The following is a 25,257-nucleotide window of genomic DNA, read 5'->3' on the forward strand; positions in this document are numbered from 1 at the left end:
ACGTAACGAACCTTGTAACATACGAATCTGCCTCAGAAAGTAAAACAATACTTGAAATTCCTTTATTTATAAGACTGGTATTAAAACTTATATTTTAATAGGTTTTATTGAAATAATAATCTTCATACAGCTATGAGATTGAAGCCTTAACAGGTTCGTAAAACAATACTTGAAATTCCTTTATTTTATATGACTGGCACCAAAATTTATTTTTCAATAAGTTTTATAGAAATAACGATCTCCATAAAGCTATAAGATTGAAGCCAAATATTCGTAGAAATACGCATTTTTTGTCCTGATAGGCAGGTCTGCATAGAAGAATTACTGCTTGGTTGAATGAATTCTAAACTAGAATGTGTGACTCCCTGCATCAAGCTGGTGTTGAGTTGGAATTTGAAAGATGGAAAAATATTGTGTGTAAAGTCAAAATTATCTTAGCTGCACTAGCAAATGTCCACAAAAACAGCAAAGGTATTATTCCAGCCAGAGAAAAGACTTTGTTTTGTTTTGTTTGCTTTTCAGGAAATTCAGACATTTGCAAAACTGTCTGGTTCTTTCAGCGTCCGATTAAATAGACCTTGATTCGAAATTCGATTTATTTATATACATATAAATATATATATATATATATATACATAATCTGAAAGGCTTAGAGCTATGCAAAAAGAAAGTTAGCAAAGAGCAACCAATTAATCTGTCCTTTAATTAAGTTTGAATTATGTGTGCTTCAAGGGTAACGTAAAATCAATTAAGTTTGAATTATGTGTGCTTCAAGGGTAACGTAAAATCACGATTGGAATTGTTTCCAGGGGCAGATGGAGAGGGGGGTGGGGGTGGGTTAGCATGTTTTCCAGAAAAAAAGCATTTAAATGATATAAGCGCATATTTGAAAATGAGATTCTCAAGTCTCTAAAAACAAAAAATAGAGACAATATTGCACTTCTGAGGTCAGTGAACAGTTTATAAAGAAACAACTTATAAATGCTTGCTTTTAAAAACGCTTGCTATTAGCACATCTCAAAGTATTAGTGTAGTTATCTCTTTAGCAACTATGGCAATGACAGATTATATGTATGTATCTATATAATATAATGTATGATTATGATAATCTATTCAAATCCGGAGTTACAAGTCATTTTCAAAATAAATATTTTATTTCCACACCTTGAATCAAACAGTTATCAACCATTAAAGACTGGCTCAATTACAAAAACCAAATATAGTTTTCCCTTATGCCCATATTAGTTACACTCAATAATGATACCCCCCAAAATTAAAAAAAATAAATCAGGAATGCAATTTGGTGACATAAGCGGTTTTCTTCAATGCATTAGGAAGAGAGAATGTTATTCAGCCTAAAATAAACAAATAGGCAACTTTATGACTAAAATACGACCAATAAAAAAAAAAAAAAAAACAAAAATAGTACTAGAGATTTTTTGTTTGTTTGTTGCTTTAGGTCTCTTCCAACACAATTGAGGTTATATGAGAGACCGCTGAAACAAAAAAACAAGCAATCTAACAAAAATAGTACAAATGTAAATCAAAATCATAACCTAAAGATATCATAAGCTAAATTATAAATAACCAAGAACAAACAGGCAGAAGATTTACAGAAAAAAAAATATCCCCTGTCAAAAATACAATCACAAACCAAAGAAGCAGGATAGGCTAGTAAAGAGAAGAAGAAACGACATCACTATCGGACCGCACACCCATGCGAACATCATAGGTATATGATTCAAGGGTGATGCTCCCATCCAACCACCCGCACATAAGTGGTTTTCTTCAATGCATTAGGAAGAGAGAATGTTATTAAGCCTAAAACAAACAGACAGGCAACTTTATGACTAAAATACGACCAATTAAAAAAAAAAAATAGTACTAGAGAATGTACAGGGCAATTTTATTATTTTTTCCCTAGAACTCTCAATTTCGGGCTTATGAATGTGATGGAACAAATTGCAACTAGTGCAGCGGAAAGGTATTTGCATTATAAAAACAAGAGTAGCAAACAAATACGCAATTTAAAGAAAGAAAAAAGTTTATTTTTAAAAGTAAGTCCAGTATGGCACGGACTAAGAATAGGAAAATGCTGCCTAGGAATATTTTCAGTTAAAAAAAAAAAATTATATGAATTCATTAACCATTATATATCATCTTTATGAAAAGAAGAAAAAAATATGAACATGCAATGCATAGCTCATGAACAATTTTGGTTCATGATTTGATTTTATTACATTGTATTTATTTATTTATTTATTTAAATTTATGAGCCTAATAGCTCTAACAACACATTCAGATCATTTTAATTTTAGGGAGAATCAAAATATTATAGTCCTAGAATTAAAACCGGACTTACAATCCCTTCCCCCCCCCCCCCCCCCCCCCCAAAAAAAAATAAAAAAAAAATAACAAAACAAAAAAAAAAACCCAACAAAAAACAAAAAACAACATTAGACAAGAGGACCAGGTGAAACAAATGTTAGATGTAGATTCTGGGAACAATCTGTGTCAATGAATCTGGTTGGAACCCAGTCCAATATAATTCCACTCAGACATTCACATAAAATACCTCACACTTTTCAAAGCAATAATACATAACAGGGATCTGTTTTACAAAGAAAACAAAACCAAAACAATCCCCACCCCTTCAAAAAAAATATAATTAAAAATCAAATAATAAAATAAAAATAATGATGATGATGATAACAACAACAACAACAACAACAACAACAACAACAACAACAACAACAACAACAACAACAACAACAACAACAACAACAACAACAATAACAATAATAATAATAATAATAATAATAATAATAATAATAATAATAATATTAGTTGTTGTTGTTTGTTTTTAAGGGTTTTACGGCGCTTGCAACACATTTAGGTTATATCAGCGCCAGTAAAAAGGAAGAAAATTGGATAGTAAAAAGTTATAGAATTACAATTAAAGCACCCAAGAGAAAGTAGGACAAAGGGGAACTGGGAACAAATAGGGATCAGATGTAGATTCCAAGAGCACACCACCAATGTACTATGCATTTAATTGTTTCCCTCCCAGCTAGGACTCCGCCAGGGCTAGGACAAAACCAAGTAATCTCATTACAAGACAAGGACAGAAAGCATGTTGGAAAACAGATATAAGGGGATAGAAGAAACAGTATGTACCTCCCTGCCCACTATGGGAGGTCAGGAATAATAATATTAGTAATTATACAAACAACATCAATGATAAAACTAATGAAAACAACAACAACAAAAAAAACCCCAAGACAAACAAGGACAAAACAACAAACCATCACAAGTAACATCAACAAACCTCAAAGCAATAATTTAAAGTTTGCAAACACAGATAAAGTATCACATTCGGAAGCGTTAAGTACAACAAAGGGCATTATAAATGAATCTCATGTCACAAACCTTCAAGAGAATTGGTAATACTTGCAGCAAAAACAGTACAGCACAGGAATCTCAAACAGGTATCACTTGAAATCATACCAAAAAAAAAAATAATCTCAAATCCACCTCACTTCCCAGATCCAGTATCAATCCTTTTATTTTTAATTAGCAAAATAATAAAATTATGCAAACGAAACGAACTGAATGTTCTGCTTTTTAATTTCTTTTTTTTCTTTTGTGAGAGAAAATTGTCAACGCTTTCATTGTACCTTGTCTAATACCGTCAACCGGGGTTACTTTTCCTGACTTGTCTAATACATACAACCGGGTACTTTTCTGACTTTCTAATACTCGTCAACCGGGGTTACTTTTCCTGACTTGTCTAATACCGTCAACCGGGGTTACTTTTCCTGACTTGTCTAATACCGTCAACCGGGGTTACTTTTCCTGACTTGTCTAATACCGTCAACCGGGGTTACTTTTCCTGAAGAGGTGACTTTGCCTCTATAGATTTGGACAAATTAGATTATATCTAGTTTTGTGAGTTATTTCTTTTGATTAAAAAAAAAAAAAAAAGTCCTCTAACAACGGAACAAACCGCAACACGCCTCAAAATACTAAAAAACGCTTCACATTAGTAGAGGTATAGTCACCCTTTGAGGCAAAGTCACACTATAATTTTTAGCTTAAAGGTTTAAAGTCACTACGATACACAAATGATGTATTGTTATCTCAATAAAGTAACTTTAGAAGCACTTATGTCGATAGAAATGATAAACGAAGAAATCTTGAATTTACTTATATCTGAACAAATGAATTGAATCAATGCCAATCTGTTCAAGATGCTCGTGCTGTACCGAGTAAAATTTGTTGGCATTAATAAGAAAATATTTAAATCCAACTCAATTTATTGATAACTGGAACTACGAGTATTAAGTCTGAAAGAAGAAAAGATGGAGAAAAAGCTAGAAGAACAATAATCTACAAGAAGCAGCAATGAAAATGATAGCTTTTACATAGCAAGATTGGTTTAAGAATATAATAATCAAAGAGTTATTTTGAACCTTCGAATACATATCAAAATACAGAAATTTTTAGCAAATAATGAATTTAAGTTAAAATGCAACACCTTAGGCAAAGAATAATTGGTTGAAAAGGCGCTAAAATGCTTATGAGTTCCTCAAAATATCATACATTGCCACTGAAGGCCTTTCATGGCAATCAATCATTCACTCACTCATAATCCATGTAATCAAGCTTCTTTGAAATTCCACAAAAGTAATCTGACTAAGAAATAAATAACAATGTGAAATTGAATGTAAGCTTCAATTTAATATATGAAAACAGATAAAATGGACGTTTCAGGTTTCCCTTTATCAACAAAAAAGGTGAAACACTACAGGCGTTGTTCATGCCACCACATTATCTCATTATCCTGTAGTGTTTCATTAATCCTGTTTTGTTGATAAAGGGGAAACCTGAAACGTCCATTTTATCTGTTTTCGTATATTAAATTGAAGCTTACATTCAATTTCACACTGTTATTTCTTTCTTTGAGCTTCGAGCAGCAACATGTACATTATCAGGCTAAGAAATACCAAGTCAATTTATTAGGCAAATAGCCAACACAATTATTGGAGTTTGAAGATTAACAAAATCTGTGTTTCTTTTCACAGATCTAGTTTTCCCCCCATTGTTTAATCACAACATACGAGAAAATTGTATTCTGGTAAGGGTTCAAATCTCTACTTATTGAAACTTGAACAGACCTATTAGAGGTAAAATAATGGTGTTTTGGTCTTAGAGAGAGAAATAATCTTATTTCATTCCACCAAGCACTTAATACAAACGTTTTTCACCATGCAGCTCAACGAGTATGGAATACATTAACTGTCCAAATAAGAGTATAAATGCCAATTGAATTATTCAAACTTCAATTGAACATTATGTAATCTCAATGAGTTGCAAAGAGTAACTCTCTTCAATAAAACAAAAAAAAAAAGATGACATTTTATACCCAACGTATATATATCCATTCCCAGCCATTAAATTGAATGATGCAACTTATGCACACCATTTTAATCTTTTTTTTTTTCTTTCCATCATTTCTGAAATTAATAAAAACATGAACCATCTTCTTGGGCAAGATGTTTAAGAATGTTTACGAATGAATGTTAAGCGCATTGAGCTAACTTTGGGTAAGAAATTGCTGTACATCATTGTTATTGTCAAACAAATAATAAACTATCACATCGTTATCATACGGAACACGTCTCTTTATGGCTCAAAATACATCATAATATATGACCCATCGTCACAAAGCAGTATTATGTTGGGATGAACTAAGCATTGAAAATTGAATCTATAACCATAAACAATAATAATAAACAATAATACAATAATAATACAAACAATAATAATAATATGAACTTTGTTGTAAATTTATATTCTTTACAATAGAAAACAAATAAAATTTCTTACATTACAAAAGACCTTCAGTTCATATATCTTATCATTTTAATTGTAAATTCACTTTTCAGGGTCTAATTTAACCCGGCATTAATACAGTTTTGAGACCGTGTGTCATAATATTATATGTATCATCACAACCGTGAAAAGCATCCATTACTTGAAATCGACAGTCAAAAGTTAATGCTGTAAATAACGACATGACAGATGGCAGCACGAGAATAAAAATATCAATTCATTAATGAAAATGCCCGTTTTTGGTTATTTCTCAAACTGATTTTGGTCCCGCAGAGGAAGTAGTCAGGAATGTGGACTCAAAACTGGAAAAGTATTCTCATGTGTGAGAAACGTATTATAAAATCATCATAGGATTAAGGTAAATTTGCTTCTTGGATGTAAAACCTCCAAATATAATAATGATAATCTCTTCAATGTTTCAGTTCAATATTGAAAATATCTAAATTAAAAAAAAATATATATATGGATATTGTGTTCATGACAAAAATGAAAAAAGAGAAAAAAACAAAAAAAAACTTTTCCTCTTCTTCTTTACTGTTTTTGTTAAATGCCCTTTAGGGTTCAAAGCTTCGAACAAAGACTTTCAAAGCATAGATTCACTTTGATAATGGCAGCAATGAGCAGGCGAGTATCATTCCCTTTTTGTGATCAAATAATCATTTTTCATAAAACTGACTTACAATTTTGTAGACATTCTTTATCAATACCTCAATCATCATATTTATCATCAGAACCATTTATAATATAAATATCAACAAGAACAAAAAATCCTCGTTTTGGTTTAAACAGCCATTTCAACATTTAAATTTTACCGTAATTCGAATGTCTGTCTGCTATAAGAGGTTATTGGATATTACAGTGTACTCCCAAAATCAAAGATAAATTTCTTACAGCTTCAACAAACTACAACCTTTTCCTCCAAAGGGCCATTCACTTTAATATTTCTCCTTACTTATATGAGTCCTTAAATCAAGTAGATTTGACATCAAACTATTATGTAATCAAAATCATTACAATTTGAAATAACCTCTATTTGCCTGTATGACTTGGGTAATAATCATTTTATTTACCAACATTGGTTGTTTTCAATTTCATATCTGACACCAGTTCCTTTCAATGACCTATCAATATCATTATCAATCACCAAAGTAATTAAGCACATTCATAAATGCCTGCAAGCGGGGATGAAGTGGATGAAATGACTATGTAAATAAGAAGTGATAAAAAAAATAATAATAATAATAACAATCATAATCATAAAACACAAATGGTGAGATCGTTCAGACTCCTATGAAGGCAGGTAGTGAAATGAAAACAAACAACAAAAAGAGTGAAATTCAATTTTATGTTCGAATAAGAAACAAGAGCATTATGAACAACCATAAGAGTTATTGATAATTTATCATCATTATCATCATCGTTTAGCAATGACTCAGTATTTTAAAGAGGAAGTATTTTAGATGAAGAGAAATGAAATATATGTACAATTTATTGAGAAATGATGAAATATGATTAATTATATCATGTTACGAAATGAGTAATTACAAGTGTCTCCCTTTTGGAGAGACTATGTGTCTTTACATCCATTCTATGGAAAGGGATTTAGCTGATATTAAACCAAAAAGTTAAAAAGTACATGCAACTCCAGGCAAAATCTGCCCATTTGTTTCAATCTAGCCAAGTCTAAAAGTTAACTGTAGACAAATCAGTTGTGCTTTATTTAATAGTTTAGTTTAATTACTGCCTATATCCATTGTTAGTGTTCTTTAGGGAAAAGTAAAGCTTCTCATTATATTAATAAAAAATATTTTGATTTTCTTTTTATTAAAAAAAAAAATCACACACACATACACAAAATAACACAAAAAAGAAACAAACAACAACAAAACCCAAACAAAACAACAATAACTATGTACTTCTAGGTACAAGATAACAACAAAAAGAACCCCCCCCCCAAAAAAAAAACAAAACAAAAAAAAAAAAAAAAAAAAAAAAACAAAAAAAAAAAAAAAAACAACAAAAAGCAAAATAACAAACTTTTGACTATAAGCAAACATCCCTTTCTATAGTACAGTACTGGTATGATTGAGAAGGCACAGTAGGGAATACGTCGTTATTCACTCTTTGTGCTATGAGCGTTTCTTCTTGGTTGATATCGTATTGGCAGGAATGTCAGGTCGGAGTTCTCGGTAATGTATCTGTAAGATAATGTAAGAGAGAAAAAAAGGAATGTAGTTGAACATTTCACATTTCAAATGTTATGCGACTCATCTGAGTAAAAGAATGTGAGTAAAGGAACCTTTTCCCAGGCATCAATTAAATGCTGTTCAGAGCAGGACTCAAATCCAGGATCTTCGGATCCAAAGAAAATTGTCACACCACAAAAAAATAAAAAACAAATAACAAAAAAAATCTTGAGCTTTTATATAGCGCAATATCCACTTAATGTGCATGCTCAAAGCGCTTTACAAGGGGTCCCTAACCAACAGCAACATTTAACATGTAACAAGTCCGGACACCTGTGGATACATAAGCATTTGATATACAAACATTACACACACACATACACACACACACACACATACATACACACACACACACACACACAAATAAGATCAATCTATTTTCTCACTTCCGGTAAAAAGATCTCTAGAAAGGCTGATTGCTGCCTCTCACCCTGCCTCTCTTATTTGCATGTCTGATAACCCAAATCTTTATGGGTTCATTGTTGTAATCAAAAAAGTCTCAAACCAACGCAAAATATTGTCCATTACAACAATGTTAATCAAGCTCATAATTGCATTTGGTTATCAGACCTTCAAATATGTGCACCTGGCTCTCAATGAATAATTAATATTTAATAATTTTAGAAAGATAAATCATGAAATTGTGTCATTCTTAGACCCTTTCAAATAATAGATTTTCATTAAAAACATAAGCTGACAAGAAGAGAAAGCCTTACCAATTCAATATCTGATGGGACACGAGACAAGTAATCCAATAATTCATTGTTGGCAATTGCATTCGGCTTCCTTAGCTTTTTTGTGAATTTATTAATACCTGTAAGAACAAAATATGATGAAGAATCAATATCACTAAGTGTGGATATAGATAAATGACAAGCATCACTTCACTACAGTTCTGTAGAGAAGATATGAAAAATAAAATAGCAATGAATAAATCTACATTTAATAACAAAACAAAAAAAATACTTTGAAACCTGAAAATAACCACCTCCCACCCCCCCCCACCCCCCACACACACAAACAAACAAAAAGAAAAACAATTTTTTTTTATCAAGAGAGAAAAAAAGAAAGAACAAAAACACATCCAAAAGACAAACAGCAACAAAAAATAATCAATAGAATTGAATATCATGAGATCAGCATTATCCATGAATGAAAGTTCATCAAGTTCATCAGCTAAACCGTGGATACCAATACCTGTGATTTATAGGGGTCTGGTATATATATATATATATATATATATATATATATATATATATATATATATATATATATATATATATATATATATATATATATATTCAATTACAAAAATTAAATGCATTTAACACTTTAATGTAACAACTTCTACAGCACTAATGAGCGACAAACATAGTGAACCATGACTCACTTTATCCATAGCACACCAAACAATTGTTACTAATTGATATTTTTAATGGATATGAGGTTTGATACTACAACTTGAGAGTCCTGATAGCTTAGTTGATAGAGCACTAGCTTCATATGCAAGGGGACCAAGAGCGATCCCGGGTGCAGTCAAATTGTTTTTTTTTGGATCCCCCCCCCCCCCCCCCCCCAGTCCACCCAGCAGTGATGGGTCTGTTGGATCTGGTTGAAAGTTCTTTGTGATAGACTAGAGTCCTATATCAAAGGTAGCAAACAATTGCTCTTGTCCATTTCATACTACAGAAACCAAGATAAACTCCGGCTCCATGGGCCCAACGGCTCTGAAGGACTACTATATACTACAACTTACCCCATGCTAATAGTAAATAACGGAGCGGAATGTAGAAAAGAACGATGGTAGCTCCAGTCAAGGCCACCACAGCCAAGGCCGATAACCACGGGACACTCCAATTAAATGTACTGTGGAAGAAAGATTTTTAAAATTATTTTTAATCAACATTTGCTCAAGCAATCAACACTCCTCGAAAAACCATGGAAAAAAAATTACCATTTTTTTCAATTTTACACATTCTATGTCAAAATCAATATTATATCTCCATGGTCACTTTTGCCATAGGAAAAGAATGATTGTTGCCTTTTTAAAAACTGCAACTTCTAGTCCATAATGAATATTACTGAAGATTCATTTAGCATGGAAAATGCACTTAATGGGAGCCAGATAATAATATTCCAGTTGTTGTTTTAAAAAAAAATTAAATAAAAAAAAATCCTATATTATTCTTCATGGAGATTTAAAATAAAATAAAATTTAAAAAATTATTATTTTCTCTCACGTTAAGTACAATTTCATATATAAGCAGGTCTGATAACCGAACACAATAATGGGCTTGATTTAACATTGTTGTAATGGACAATATTTTGGTTCTGTTTGAGAGTATTTCCATTACAATGGTGAGCCCATAACAATTTGGATTATCAGACCTGCAAGTAAGTGCTCGTTGAATTAAGTGATATTGTATGTACTTACTATTAATTTACAGAAAAGGTGAATGTACTTACTTTTTAACCCTTTCCCCCAAAGATGCAATGGCATCAATACCCTGCTGGACCTGAAGACAGACCTCCTGTATGGCGTGATATCTTTCCATTATGCTCTTCTTTTCTTCATTCTATTCAAAACATAAACCAAAAAAAAAAACAAACATGTATTTATAAAGATTTGCATAGTATTATCCAAAATATTTTGAACAGCATATTTCGAATGACCACTATACGAATAAAAGAAAAAAATGGAGTGCATTAACAATATAAGGCTATGCATAATATTTTCAAAAATTGTTAAACATTTCCTATGACCATTATATGTATGAAGGAAAAATGAAAAAAAGAAAAGAAAAATTATCCTTCTATCACATAACTTATATATGGAATTATGTAATATTGGTAATCTGTAGACTAAAGTATACGGTAAAATAAATTATTAAGTATGATTATGGTAAAGGATAACCCCCCCCCCAAAAAAAAAAAACAAAACAAAAAAACAAACAAACAAAAAACAAAAAACAAACAAATAAAAACCCAAAAAACTCAAACAATAAAAAAAAACACAAAAATACGCACAACAAAACGTTAAAACAATTAGCAAGTATATTAATATTATGACATCAATGTTCAAAAAATATTATAAGTTTTATGTATTAATATGTTAATACAATTATCTCGTTTGAATTTGGTATGGTCTCAACGGTAAATATTCTTAATCAAATACAATAACACCAGAGACTTGGATAATTGGGAAACCCAGTAAATTGGAAATCTTAGTTTCTCGTTTTATTATGCGTGTCACTTATCAAGAACCCCTAGTCTTCTTATATTTAAATATTTAAATGGAGGCAAACTGCTCAAAGCTACAAATGTATTAGTCCCATTAGGTAAAATAAGTGGGAATATAGGGATAGCGTATGAAGGGCCAAGTTTGGAGATGATAATATTACATTTGATGAAAATGAATCAGGCAAAATCCTCTTAATTTCTATGAAAGTTTGGATAATTCAAGCTGCAAGACTGCAAAGCACTTTGTTGATTGACAACAATACCAATCATTGGCTTTAAGTAATTTTCTGGGACTTTTTCAGCACTGCAAAAGATACAACCTCATTCAACCATTGCTTGCTTTGAAGGCTTAAATATTAGGGGAGAAGCTAATCCTGTCAACCAGGAAATAGTGAGACTCGGCTAATTGGGACAATTATGTACTGAAGTGAAAAACAGATAATTATAGAGGTTGTAAACTGTTCACAAATGATACCATTCGCATCGTCTACGATAAAACTTACTAGGTATATTCATTTCAAAACTGGAAAAAAAAAATAATTGGGATTAAGGCGAGTATAGTAAAGTGGGTATAGGGGTGGAAGAAAAGGAGGGGGTAATGAGAAAGAAAGAAAGTGTCGTAGATAAAATTTTAGAAAGAGAGGGTTTGCTTATGTCAGAAAGGGAAATAAATGCCATTTAAAAATGCACTCCATAAATGAATAACAATGTTAAATTGAATGTAAGCTTCAATTTGATATACGAAAACAGATAAAATGGATGTTTCGGGTTTCCCCTTTATCAACAAAACAGGATGAATGAAACTCATTCGTCTGTAATGATTCATTCATCCTGTTTTGTTGATAAAGGGGAACGCTGAAACGTCCATTTTATCTGTTTTCGAAAATTAAATTGAAGCTTACATTCAATTTCATATTGTCATATTTATTTCCTCGAGCTTCGAGCAGCACCATTTACATTATTCCAGCATAAACCATTGATGGAAATTTCGTATAAAATATTATGTGACTCACTGGTTCAAAGTGGTATTACGTTGGGATGAACTTGATGCAGGAAATCAAATTCATAGTCACGAATAGGAAACTGGGAAGTTCATTTCTATTCATTAACCCTTTCCTTACCAACTATATGAAAATCATCACGTTCGTTACGATACAACCAACATTTTTCTTATTCAAATTCCTTTTGCATATCATAACATTTAAAGAACATTAACTGTGTTGTAGAGCATGTTTTGCTAAAGCAATCATGTATGGCAAGAACTTTACTGCTATTATGTCAGAGTGATAAAAATCTATTTTTGTGTTAGTTGAGTGTGAAGTTTTGGGGAAAATCCTGAAAATGGCTGGTAAGGAGAGAGTTACGGTGGGAAAAATACATGCAGTTATTGGAAACTCAAAAGTTCGTATTTCTTATGATTTCAATTCTAAATTCTGAATTCACTTTTCAGGGTCCAATTCAGTAATACCATTTGAGATAGTTGGTCACATTTAGTATCTAAGAGTCTGATCGGTCTCATTTGCATCCATTCAATTCAAATGCATTGAAATAGCCATTTATTTCTTATAATTTTAAATTGTATATCTCAGCTCATTTCGGTACTTATTATCATTAGTTAGGCACTCTCAACATGAATTATGTAATAACATTGTCTAGCAAACGTCTTGTTAAGAAACATTCAATGAAAAGCCAGTGATTATTTAGCACAAAACCAACTTGATTAGTTCTCATTTATGTTAAATTTATATTCTAAATTCACTTTTCAAGCAATGTCCAATTTATTTAATACCATTTTGAGACAGTAGGTCGCATATGAGTCTGATTGGCCTCTTGCGATTCCATAAAAATTCACCGCTTTAGCCATGTCATTTCTTACATGTTCAAATTGTCAAATAAGTAATAACTTATTTCCATCAGATTGATGTAAAAACAATTGGAGAATATTTTACCTATCTAAATATCAATTGATCTCTAAATCAATGCTACACCAATTAGTGACAGTAATCCAGCAAAAATGGAAAAGTATTGACAATGACCAATAATGATATAAAGAGTCTTAAGAATTGAGATGACGTTCTGAAACGGTGAAAGGAAATTTGTAATGATTCTGATTTTACTAAAATTAATGTCATTTAGTTACTTATCATGAATTAATGTAATAACCAATCTGGCAAACTTGTTGTTTAGGATTTCAAACATGAAACAAAAAAAACTAGTGATTAGCACACAAGCAAACACGATTAGTTTAGTAACTAATTAATGAAAAAAAAATTAATAAAATACTGCTTACTCTCTGAATAAATATAGGCGAAAAATTTTATCACCAATTCTTTATTCGCAAAGCTACTCTTGTATAAACTGATATGCACTAAAACAATCACAAGCACTATTGTTTAATTGTTAAAAAACAAACAAACAAAACAACAAAAATAAAGTGAATCTTTAATTTATGGGATAAAACAAATTCTTTGCGATCTCATGCGGAATAATAATGACAGCTTCATAAATATAGTAACATTTTTAAAAATTTCCTTTTTTTGTTGTTGTCGTCACGAAGTCTTTATCTCTTTTTGAGAACATGAGTTGCATGTAATGTGATGTATATATGGCACATATCACAGTGAAATGGTGAAATGACAGATGTACAAGGAAAATATTAAAATAAGGAGGATTAAGGCTTTAGTTTAATAAAATGATCTTGAGAATAAATAAAAGCTTTCAAGAAGAAGTAACACGGTTTTAACAGGAAGAGTCTTACCACTAAAATTACATGAAAAGGACAAGAAATCAGTGTAAAAAGAAATACAAAAGACAAAAGATAAATAATAAGAAAAACAAAAGAAAGACAATAACAAAACAAATAAATAAATAAATAAATAAAAAAATAAATAAATACATAAATAAATAAATAAATAAATATATAAACTATAAAGACTCAGAAAGAGGGCATATCTTATTTTGGAGACATTGTTTTAAGACTTCAAACAGGGATGGAATATTCCCACAACAACCATCCATATGTATAATAAAACAAATACATTTTGTTGTTGTAGACGTGATAGTTTCATGGGGTAGAAAATAAAAAATAAAAAATTAAGAAGGTAAATTTCTACACATTACACACGAACACAAACACACACACACACACATAAGCATGATTCATGATAGTAGATTGTAGATCATTGCCAAGGTCAGGAAACTAAACTAAAACTAAAACTGCCTTCATTCATCCCAGAGGGGAAATGTGTCCTTCGGGTCTATTCTAAGGGAAAACTGGAATCACCCAGGCATCAGCTGCAGTGCAGCGGTGCAAATTAAGATAGGGCAAGGTGACTTTCTTAAGGCCACACAACTCAGTGGATTTTCTTCAAACTTGATACCTTTCGGGTACGAAGCAAAGACTGTACCGCTTCTCCAGAGATATAATTAAAAGGTGAGAGTCGTTGACAGGATTGAATACAATATATCAAAGTTGAATAACTTTCTTACAAACTATAAGCGATAAAGAAATTAGGCTCCGTCCATCCTGGCTAGCAATTTACATTCGATTGTGGATATTTTGAAAGACAATGATAGAGTTAAATGTACCTCAAGCTTATGTTTGTATTTCACGTAATATTAAATTTCATATGGATTATAAATAAGAAATGTTAGTTTTTATAAAGAGCATGTTTAAAATTAAAATTATTTGTTTATTTTTAATCATCATTTTTTTTCTCGCAAATTTTAAAGTGAGATGTGAAATATTAATTTGCAATATGTTATTAGAATAAACATAGTATAGCAATAAATGAAACAAAAAATCTAACACACATAAAATGATAGTAAGCTCAGTACAAACTATGTTAAACACAAAAGAAAGAGGAAAGATAATCATTTGTAGAAGTATTAGCTAAGTTTTCAACACCAGAATTTACCTTTTTCTGCTTATGAAAAGAAAAAGAAAAGAAATAGAGAAAATTAAATTTTTTTTTGTAAATTTGATACCAAGCTGTTAATGTGTTATAATTCTACAATAGACCAATCCATCTTGATATTAATCTTCCTTTTTCCTTGTGATCAGGACCCCAATTTACTGATTTTACTGTTGAAGTTTATGGTCGGCTGTCTTTCATTATATATAAAAAATGTTCTTGAAATGCTGTATTTTCTCCCTTTATTTGCCTTATTTTTATCAAGAGTGTAGAAATTAAAGCTTTATCTGTGGAAATGTCGGGTGAAAGAAGAAAGTAACACCACCTTTAAAGGTTAAATGTATAAAATGAAACCTCTCGACAGCTTAAATGTCATTTCAGAATGGATTGGTTTCTAATCTATCCTCACAGGCATGAACAGATCATTAGGCAGGGCATAACAACAATGACGTACAATCATGCTGCAACAATCATAAGGTCATAAGACTGTTATTACATCTCTTATTACATTTGTTATAATATTTTATGCAAAATTTATTTCTAAATTGTCCTCTACACAGCTATTGATTTAAGATGATATTTTTTTATAACTCCAACTGGGAACGTAACATTTATCCAAATCTTTACAATGAAGGTGGACAATATACGGTCCACAGATGCAGATATAGAAATATTGTTAATCAAATGATCTGCATCATGACTAACAATGAAGTGGTTAAGGGCCATCTTAGATGCGCCATTCTATAGATAAAATAAATTGAGAGCAAATAATGTCAATGTATCATAAATATCAAAAACTTTTTCGAAGTAGAGATAAATTTTGAATTTGGGGTAAAAAAATAATGTACTCATCAATAAAATGTTTTTTAAGAAAAGATTTGAGATCAGCTTTCCAAAATCAATTAAGGTTTTATTAATTTAATTATGATTCAGTTACATCCAATGCTAATAACATAAAACGGATCAATAAAATATCCACAAAATTAAAGTTTTATTCATTTTGTTTTGTTTCTTTTTTGTTGTTTAACTTGATTTTTTTTTCTGGATGATATAATCAAAATACTTTTTTCCAGATTTAATTTGTAACATCATTCATCAATTTTCACTCTCATAACAAGACATGCAGGTGGAAAACCACTAGGTAGGTGTCATATGCTTTAACGCTTCTTCATAAGAGCAGTGCAGGGAGCAGTCAGTTGTCAAGCTCTGAAAGCGGATATAAGTCATTAGACTAGAGTCAAAAGGCGACCAAATCGTTCAGCCAATTTGTTTACCACAAGGATGTCACGGGCAAATTGGAGAATACATAGTAACCCATTGACCACTCTTAACCATACTTCACATTCACAATTAACTATCATTGGGGTCTGAAAATATACAAAGGGGTGAAGACGCTGTGGTAAAATGAACTTTTGTTGTATGTTAACTTGTTTCTGAGGATGAAAAAATTTCCTTTTTTTTTGATTGACAGCTAAATTTGCCTTATTATTGGACTTTAATTAAGCATTCTAATGTGGGGTTTTATGGGTATCTCTTTTTAATTGAACTGAAATTAAACCTACCTTCAAATTCCACTCATCAGTGAGTGAAATTATATATAAATGTAATATTTTTTTTAATATAAAAGAAAGTGACTGCATGACACTTTGTAAAATGTTTGTTTAGAAAAAAGCTCAAGAGTATTTTCTTTGAAAACAAATGCATTAATTGAGATATTATTATCCCGTGTCACGAACAAAGCACAAAGGTCAATGACAAGTCGTAACAGCCATGGCAGTCACTGATATTCACAAAACAATTCAAAATAAGACCATGACAATGATGATGCAGACTACAATCTAACACATGACGGAGGGGAGAGATGATTTAACAAGAAACATGCATTTACAATATGGGATCCGTCATAATCCATCATTATTCCAATTCATACCTTATCTTTATCCTCGTCATCGTCGTCTTCATCTTCCTCTGGATATTCCTGGAAGGAAAAAAAAAAGGGAGATAAAACCACAAAATGTTTCAAAGAATAAATTTATGCTTCAAATTATTTCCCTATGAAAAAAAAATCTTTTAATTCAATGATGTTCATAGCGACACCATACAAGAATTTTTAGTTTTCTATCTTTCAGACAAGATCACTCTCCAATCAATGTAATAAACAAAAATTAATATAACAGCTTCAAAACAGAACAAAATACCAAATACCGAACGTTTTGGGTTCAAAACGCTTCTTCAGCCAACAACAAAAAACAATAAAGATATAAATACATTACTAAATTCCAGATAGATGACAGAGCTGGGAGTGATTGGAAGTTTGTTCGTGCCTGCATGTCTGTAAGAGTGCTAATTAGGTTGTGAAATGCATAGAGCATGACCTAATCATAGTAATGCGCTATACAAATGCTATGTACCACTATCAATTATTATTATTATTATTATTATTATTATTATTATTATTATTATTATATCTTGTAATAATAATAGTCATATATTGAGTCTTATAGCAGAAAAATAATCTTTTCATTAACTACTTTGTCATATGTAATGTTAGGCATTATAAAGTTTGCCTCAAATGGACGTAATGAAAAACTTACATCCTCCACCGGTTCTCTCTTGAAGCTGCCAACTATCTGAGCCACCAAAAGGTTTTTCATGAAAATAAGAAGTAATGTAATGGGAAGCATGTAGAGTTCAAAATTCCACACTATCACAAGGTAAACCTGAAAAAAATAAAATTACAGCAATAATTTATATATGTACTTTGACAGTTTGTTAAAGACTTAACTCTCTCTCCTTACCAACCATATGAAAATCGTCACATTCGTCAAAATACAGCCAGCACTTTTCTCATTTAGATTTCTTTTGTAAATCATACAATTTAATGAAAAATGTTTTATACTCTTGGAGAGTTATTTTGCTGATCAATATTATCCATAGAATGTATATGTTGCTTTAATGTGTGAGTAAGAAAAAACTATTTTTGTGTTGGGTGGTGTGTGAAATTTTGAAATATTCTGAAAATGGTTGGCAAGGAAAAGGTTAAACTTTCAAAACTCATTTCGTTGTAAGGCCTTGTGGTATGGCACTTGGTGTCATAGCAGATCGTCCTGAGTTCGAGTCCTGCTCTGAGCAGCACATAGTTGGATCCTTGGAGAAGGCCATTTATTCACATTCTCTTACCATACTCAGGAAAAAATTGAAATATCGCCGAACAAGCTTCATGTTTCATCCTACATGTTTAGTGTTACTGCTGGCTAAGGACCCCCGGTAGAGCACTTTGGGTACATTTAGTGGATATTCCATTATATAAATGCTCAAATTTTTATTATTAAAATATATATATATATATATATATATATATATATATATATATATATATATATATATATATATATATATATATATATATATATATAAAAAATAACAATCATGGGACTACATTGAAATGCTACTCACAATAAAGGCGGTGATCGTTCTAGGGGGTGATTGCCAATCAAAACAACTCTGTACAAATCTACCAGTCTCCATGAAGACACTTATTAATTGAGTCAAACGATTAACATTTTGTTTCATCAACTGAAAAATACAGATAGTACATGAGTCAACGATTAACATTTTGTTTCAGCAACTGCAAAATACAGATAGTACATGAGTCAACGATTAACATTTTGTTTCATCAACTGCAAAATACAGATAGTACACGAGTCAACGATTAACATTTTGTTTCATCAACTGCAAAATACAGATAGTACATGAGTCAACGATTAACATTTTGTTTCATCAACTGCAAAATACAGATAGTACAAGAGTCAACATCAAATGAAACATAGACACAGTACATGAGTCAAACGATTAACATTTTGTTTCATCAAACGAAAAATACAGACAGTACATGAGTCAACGATTAACATTTTGTTTCATCAAATGAAAAATACAGACAATTCAAAGATGGTAGAAGATTGTTTACAATAATTATTCATTTCCACAAAACATTTGAGAACTCATACCATGAGAAAAAGTCTAAGGGATTCTTGAACGAGTTTGAAATTTAAAATGAAAAAATTCAAGAATATCTTAATAATACCGGGGGGGTCCCGATAGCTCAGTTGGTAGAGCACTTACTTCACGTGCAAAGGGACCGAGGTCGACCCTGGGTGCAGTCGAGGTTTTTTAAAACTGACCTCCCTGTCTACCCAGCGGTAAATGGGTAGCTGGATCTGTTAGATCTCATAGGCAATAGACTAGCATCCTATCCAAAGGATAGCAAGCATTTGTTATTGTCCGTTTCTCATTATAGAAACCAGGATATACCCTATGAGACTTATGGCTCCGATGGACTACTTTTTTTTGGGTGTAAATAATACTGCTTCAACAACCTCACCCATATTATTTCTAATTTATCGATAACATTTGTCTTTTTGATTCTCTGCTATGTCTTGCATAAAATAGGTTTATTTTAACCTTCAGAATATTTATCAGTGTAATGAAAATTTAAATTACACTATCAAAAAAAATAAAAAATAATAAGATGCATGCAAGAATTAACGTTTCTGAATAAATACTATATTATTTCGACAAATAATAATAAAGGAACCATATAATCTTACATACAAAAAGCAGATAAAACCAGGTCTAATTTGTATATGATGCAAATACTCAACTTATTGTGCTAGCACCTTTCAAATGTTCTGAGAATTCCTAAACAAGATAAAATCCTCTTCTCCCCTCTCAATTGAATTTTACGGTTAATTATAAAAACTTTACAAGACTATTTGCACAACTGGTTAATTTTACTCAATATTCAATTTAGATTGAAAAATGGAAAAAGAATGAACACTTACTGAGATTTTGAATTTTTGTTCTGGCTCCATGACCTTTTCTTCTCTTGGATTGACTGTGCGAATAGCTGCCTTAAACTGAAGCCATAAATGAATAAGAAAAGTACATTCATTAAAAACTGTAAACTTGGTTTAAAGCATTATTTTTTTCAAATAAAATTAAAACCCATCACGTTTATATCCCACCTATTTTTTTGAAAAAAAAAAAAAAAAGAAAAAAAAAAGAAAGAAAAAAGAAAACACTTTTTAAAAACTAATAAGAAATAAAGAATATAACCTGCAAGAAGGGCTTTATTAAAAGGTAACATTTTTCCAGTCATTTATACTGAATATATTGCATAATTATTGTATCTTTGAAGAGCTAATAGGCTTTAAAAACCTTTAAAAGTCCAATGACTCAAAGCAATAGTCATGCAAATAATGGAAGTCATATTATTGTTTTGCTTTTGTTTTATTATTTTTCAACTATCCAAAATATGTAATTCTTTACAGCTGTGATACTCTTCATTCCTTTTATTTTCTCCTTGCAATTATATCATTTCTATTTTACGAATGTTGTTTTAATATGAAATGTTGTCAAACCTGATTAAAAATGACATCCATCTCTAACAAGATGGCTCCTTTTGTTTTATGCAAAAGTTTTTTGTCTTTGAGAGCATACCAGCGTCTTTCCCCACTCCGTATCTGTGGAGGTTAAAAGGAAATATTATAACCTCATTTCATGCAATATTTTAATATTCATTTCTTTTAATTTAAAAAATCCTAAATTCTAACAACTAAAATCTTGAGCTTTTAATCTCACTCTGAAAACGACCTTACAACTGTTGCTGTTGCAGTATCTCTTGACTTAAGACTTGTAGAATGCCGGAATTGCTATTTTCCATTTCACGCTATAGAAACTCCAGCTTACCTCTAGCTGGTATTATTTTGGATGGAGTGAAGGAGATGCTGAAAAGTGATAATTAAAGGTAAATGATCACATATTGTAGTTGTATTTCAGAGCCATTAGGCCGATGGAGCTGGAGTTTTTTCCAGTTTCTACAGCGTGAAATGAACAATCAGACATTAGTCTATCAGACAGTACTTTCCACCTGACCTAACTGACCCAGCTAGCCGATCACTGAGATTGATCTCTGTCCCATTGTGTGTGAAGAGAGTGCTCTACCAACTGAGCTATTGGGATCCCCTACATTATGTAACAAAAGAGACTACAATCCCCCTCAAGAAAGCATTAAAAAGTTGCCCAAGTTTTGTACTGTTGATTGTAAATTAAATTTTCAGCACACAGTCCACCCCGACATAACATCAATTTGAGGCGCTGGTTCATAATTTTGTTTGTAGAGCAAATAAAAAATAGCATTTAGATTAATTAAAGCCCTCATTTTGATTAGTACAAAAAGATCTGGCCTTACCCTCAACAAAGGTATTGCAATCTTCCCAAGAAATTCTGTCTTTTTGTTTCTGTCTTCATCGTACACAGTCACTTCCAATACTGAATGAATATCTTTAACATCGCTGAAAACAAAGTTTTTTATCATTTAAAGAAAACAGCAAAATATGTTTGTTCACGTTATATAAGCATTCATATTTTAAAACTCCAATTCTGTCTTCAAAACAATGTATTAAATTATATGAATATCTCTAACACTTCTTTCAAATTCATCCAGTTTACTGACCCCGCAAGTATCTTCTTCTTCTTCTTCTTCTTCTCCTTTTTCCTTAAAATTATGAAGATTCCACAGACCTCAGTATTTTACTTTCATTATAAATGTAACTCTATTACACTGTCTCAAAGTAAATGATATGAACGAGTACACGCGGGCATCCACTCTTGAGTGGGAACCATAAATTTGGATGGCTTCCTCCTATTCTAGTGAATATCTCAGAGGAGTAATTTTATAAATATGTGCTTTTTCTAAAAAAAAAAAAAGGGCTTAATAAATATTTATTTTCTAAATTGTTGTTAAATACATGTTTAAAATTTCTATCACAAATCATGCGTGTCTCAATTTAACCCTCTCCTAAAAACCATCGGAAAATCGTCACATTCGGTATGATGCAACAAACAATATTATCTTTCTGATCTCTTTTGCACATCACAAAATTTAATGAAAATTTATTGTTATACTGTAGTTATAAAAACTTGACACTGTGTTGTATAGCTCATTTCGATGAACAATATTATGTATAGAACGTACTTGTTGTATGAAAATTATATATTTTTTTGTTGGGTATGTGCAAGGATTCGGTGGAAATTCTGAAAATGTCTGGTAAGGAGAGAGTTAATGGTTGTAATATTGTCATTGTGTAGATGTACAAGGAAAAGGAGTCAAAATTTCCCACTTACAACGTAAAGACTTTGGCCCACTCTGGATTGAGTGTCTTGTATTCTGTTTGTGTCTGAACTCTGTCGTTGACCAATTCTAAAACACAGAATGGGTCACTAAAACCTCCAAAATCAGCAGAAGAAAGACCATGGGCTCGAAAAACTGGGGAAGAAGACATTATTTGTTTGTAATAATTTAAATGTATTTCATTTCTTATTTTTTTCCCATTCACATTTTTATTCTTAATATAATTTAAGAGGATCTTGTGCTGAACAGATAGTTAATGGGTATGTCGTTAAGCGTTCTGAATTGAACTAGTGCTGTTATGAATAAAGCATGGGGTGGGCGGGAGTGGTTGCTGAGTGGTAAAGACATTGCACTGTGACCTGGAAAATCTTGGATTAGTGCCTTGCTTTCCCCACTTTCGTTCTTTTTGTTGCTCTTTTTTGGGCAAGAATAACGGCCAATTTGCTCATTAATTGGTTGATGGATTATCATCTATATTTCTTCACAAAAAATAAACAAATCACAAATAGACCTCAAAAGAGGCGTCAACTTTGAAATAATTTTAATTTGTTTAAGAAAGTGTTAAATTAAAACTTTTCAAATCTGATCACATCATGTTCAAGGCTTAATCATATTCAAGGGTCATAAGCCAACTATCCATTCAATACCATGATTTAACTAGTGGTTAAATCTAATAAAATTGGTCGTGTATCATTAATGTATAGACAAATGTTAAACTTTTATGACAAGAGGATGTACCAAAGGATCATCCTTGTAAACATTTAACAAACACAAGAAAAAAACAAAAAAAAACAACAAAATAAACGAACCCATCAACACTATGCCTTTTTGAAAAGTAGAAATTTCTAACTTTTTAGAAGACAGCTAAAACTATCAAATTTGCTGAAGCTATTACAGTACAGTGGTTACAAATGAGAAGTAATCACACACACTGAATTTGTATCACTAACTCAGACAAACTTGCAACAAAGTAATTATTTCTAAGGACAGATCTATTGAAAATAAATAAATAAATTTTAAACCCCCCCCCCCAAAGACAAAAAAACCCCAAACAAACATAAACCAAAACAAAAAACAAACAAAAAAACAAATCACAAAAATCCCCAGTAAATATTCAAACAACACTACAGAAAAATCTTCCAAATTATTACAATCAATAAGAAAACAAATAGGTGTCAATCGATAAGAGGAATTAAAAAAAAAAAAAAACTGGAAAAAAGGCCTGGTCTCACCTTTGACTTGAAGATGACCTACATCTCCCATATTGGACACCGAGTTGAACAGGTTCTGGAAAAAGACCAAATTTTTTTTACAAATTTGAAAATCACAAAATATACAAACGCCTTGGGATTCACAATATTGTAAAATTAAACACTTTCAATAATAGATCTATGGTCAATGACCAAAGAAAAAGGCTGTGGCCTTAACCCACATTTCTAGTACGCAAAAATTGAATTTAGAGCTAAGATGATAAAATTTGAATGACATTAAAATACTCAGCTCAGTTGGTGGAGCACTTGCTTCACATGCAAAGGGACCGAGATCCATTGCATGGAAAAGTCAATATTTATCTTGTCTTTTTTTTTCTTCTGACCCCTGTCCATCCAACAGTGTTTTTGTGATTGGGTCTGTTACATCTGGTGGAAAATACTTTGCGATAAACCAGCATCCTATCCAAAGGGTAACAAGCAATCACTTTTGTCCATTTGACGCTATAGAAAGTGGGACAAACTCCGTGCTCCATAGGCCGAATGGCACAAGGGAACTAATCTCATACCAGATCCAAGGAGATGGTCACAAATATAGGAATTTACAGAAGGAATGACATTACATCACTCAGCTCTTTGTCATTATTTTTACACAGCTTGTTTGTGATTAGTTCTCACTAAATTATATCAATCAGCTTATAAACGTTAAAAAGTTACAGGCAATTTTTTATAATATTATATATATATATATATATATATATATATATATATATATATATATATATATATATATATATATATATATATATATTATATTCAATCTGTCTGGCGGATGTTGTGAGTAGTCTACCTAAATGCATAACATCAATATAAAATGACTTACATATTTATTGACCATGGCATCTTTATCTCTGGCACTAGGCGTGTAGCACGCCAGGTCTGAGGCCGTTTCGCTGCCGTAAGTACCGCTAATGGTGAGAAGGATTTTAATGGTCCCAGCGCCATCTTCCAAGGACTGTTCTATTTCGTGTGTTTTCTCCTTGTCCAACTGGCTAATGTCCACAACAGCTCTGTGAGGAAATTATAGAGAAAAATAAATAAAAAAGGTATATTAGGAACGCAACTGACGTCGCTCTGCTCTTTGTCATTGTTTTTAGACAACCATTGTGATTAGGTCTCACTATATTGAATTAGTTTTAGACAGCCATTGTGATTAGGTCTCACTATATTGAATTAGTTTTAGACAGCCATTGTGATTAGGTCGCACTATATTGAATTAGTTTTAGACAGCCATTGTGATTAGGTCTCACTATATTGAATTAGTTTTAGACAGCCATTGTGATTAGGTCTCACTATATTGAATTAGTTTTAGACAGCCATTGTGATTAGGTCTCACTATATTGAATTAGTTTTAGACAGCCATTGTGATTAGGTCGCACTATATTGAATTAGTTTTAGACAGCCATTGTGATTAGGTCGCACTATATTGAATTAGTTTTAGACAGCCATTGTGATTAGGTCTCACTACATTGAATTAGTTTTAGACAGCCATTGTGATTAGT

General features: G+C 31.4%; 1 protein-coding gene across 2 annotated transcripts in view; it reads right to left on the reverse strand.

Moving 5' to 3' along the window:
• Positions 1 to 3,621: 3,621 nt before the first annotated feature.
• Positions 3,622 to 25,257, reverse strand: part of LOC144964270 (multiple C2 and transmembrane domain-containing protein 1-like) — a 251,907-nt gene continuing 230,271 nt past the window's right edge. The window contains exons 8-21 of one of the 2 annotated variants that reach the window (XR_013643794.1): positions 24,579 to 24,765; positions 23,720 to 23,774; positions 22,481 to 22,622; positions 21,546 to 21,648; positions 20,716 to 20,817; positions 20,137 to 20,211; positions 18,752 to 18,871; positions 17,890 to 18,015; positions 17,226 to 17,273; positions 10,608 to 10,717; positions 9,898 to 10,007; positions 8,858 to 8,955; positions 3,814 to 8,093; positions 3,622 to 3,704 (exon numbers count right to left, since the gene is read on the reverse strand). Coding sequence is in view for 1 of the 2 variants with exons in the window: in XM_078898353.1 (XP_078754479.1) it covers positions 8,025 to 8,093; positions 8,858 to 8,955; positions 9,898 to 10,007; positions 10,608 to 10,717; positions 17,226 to 17,273; positions 17,890 to 18,015; positions 18,752 to 18,871; positions 20,137 to 20,211; positions 20,716 to 20,817; positions 21,546 to 21,648; positions 22,481 to 22,622; positions 23,720 to 23,774; positions 24,579 to 24,765 (1,345 nt within the window). In the remaining variant the exon portion in view is untranslated. Of the gene's footprint in view, positions 3,705 to 3,813; positions 8,094 to 8,857; positions 8,956 to 9,897; positions 10,008 to 10,607; positions 10,718 to 17,225; positions 17,274 to 17,889; positions 18,016 to 18,751; positions 18,872 to 20,136; positions 20,212 to 20,715; positions 20,818 to 21,545; positions 21,649 to 22,480; positions 22,623 to 23,719; positions 23,775 to 24,578; positions 24,766 to 25,257 lie in introns of those variants that run through there. The other variant, XM_078898353.1, reaches the window with a different exon arrangement.

Source organism: Berghia stephanieae, chromosome 2 (assembly GCF_034508935.2).
Source record: "Berghia stephanieae isolate SIO BIC M18660-M18661 chromosome 2, UCSD_Bste_1.3, whole genome shotgun sequence".
Classification (NCBI taxonomy): domain Eukaryota; kingdom Metazoa; phylum Mollusca; class Gastropoda; order Nudibranchia; family Aeolidiidae; genus Berghia; species Berghia stephanieae.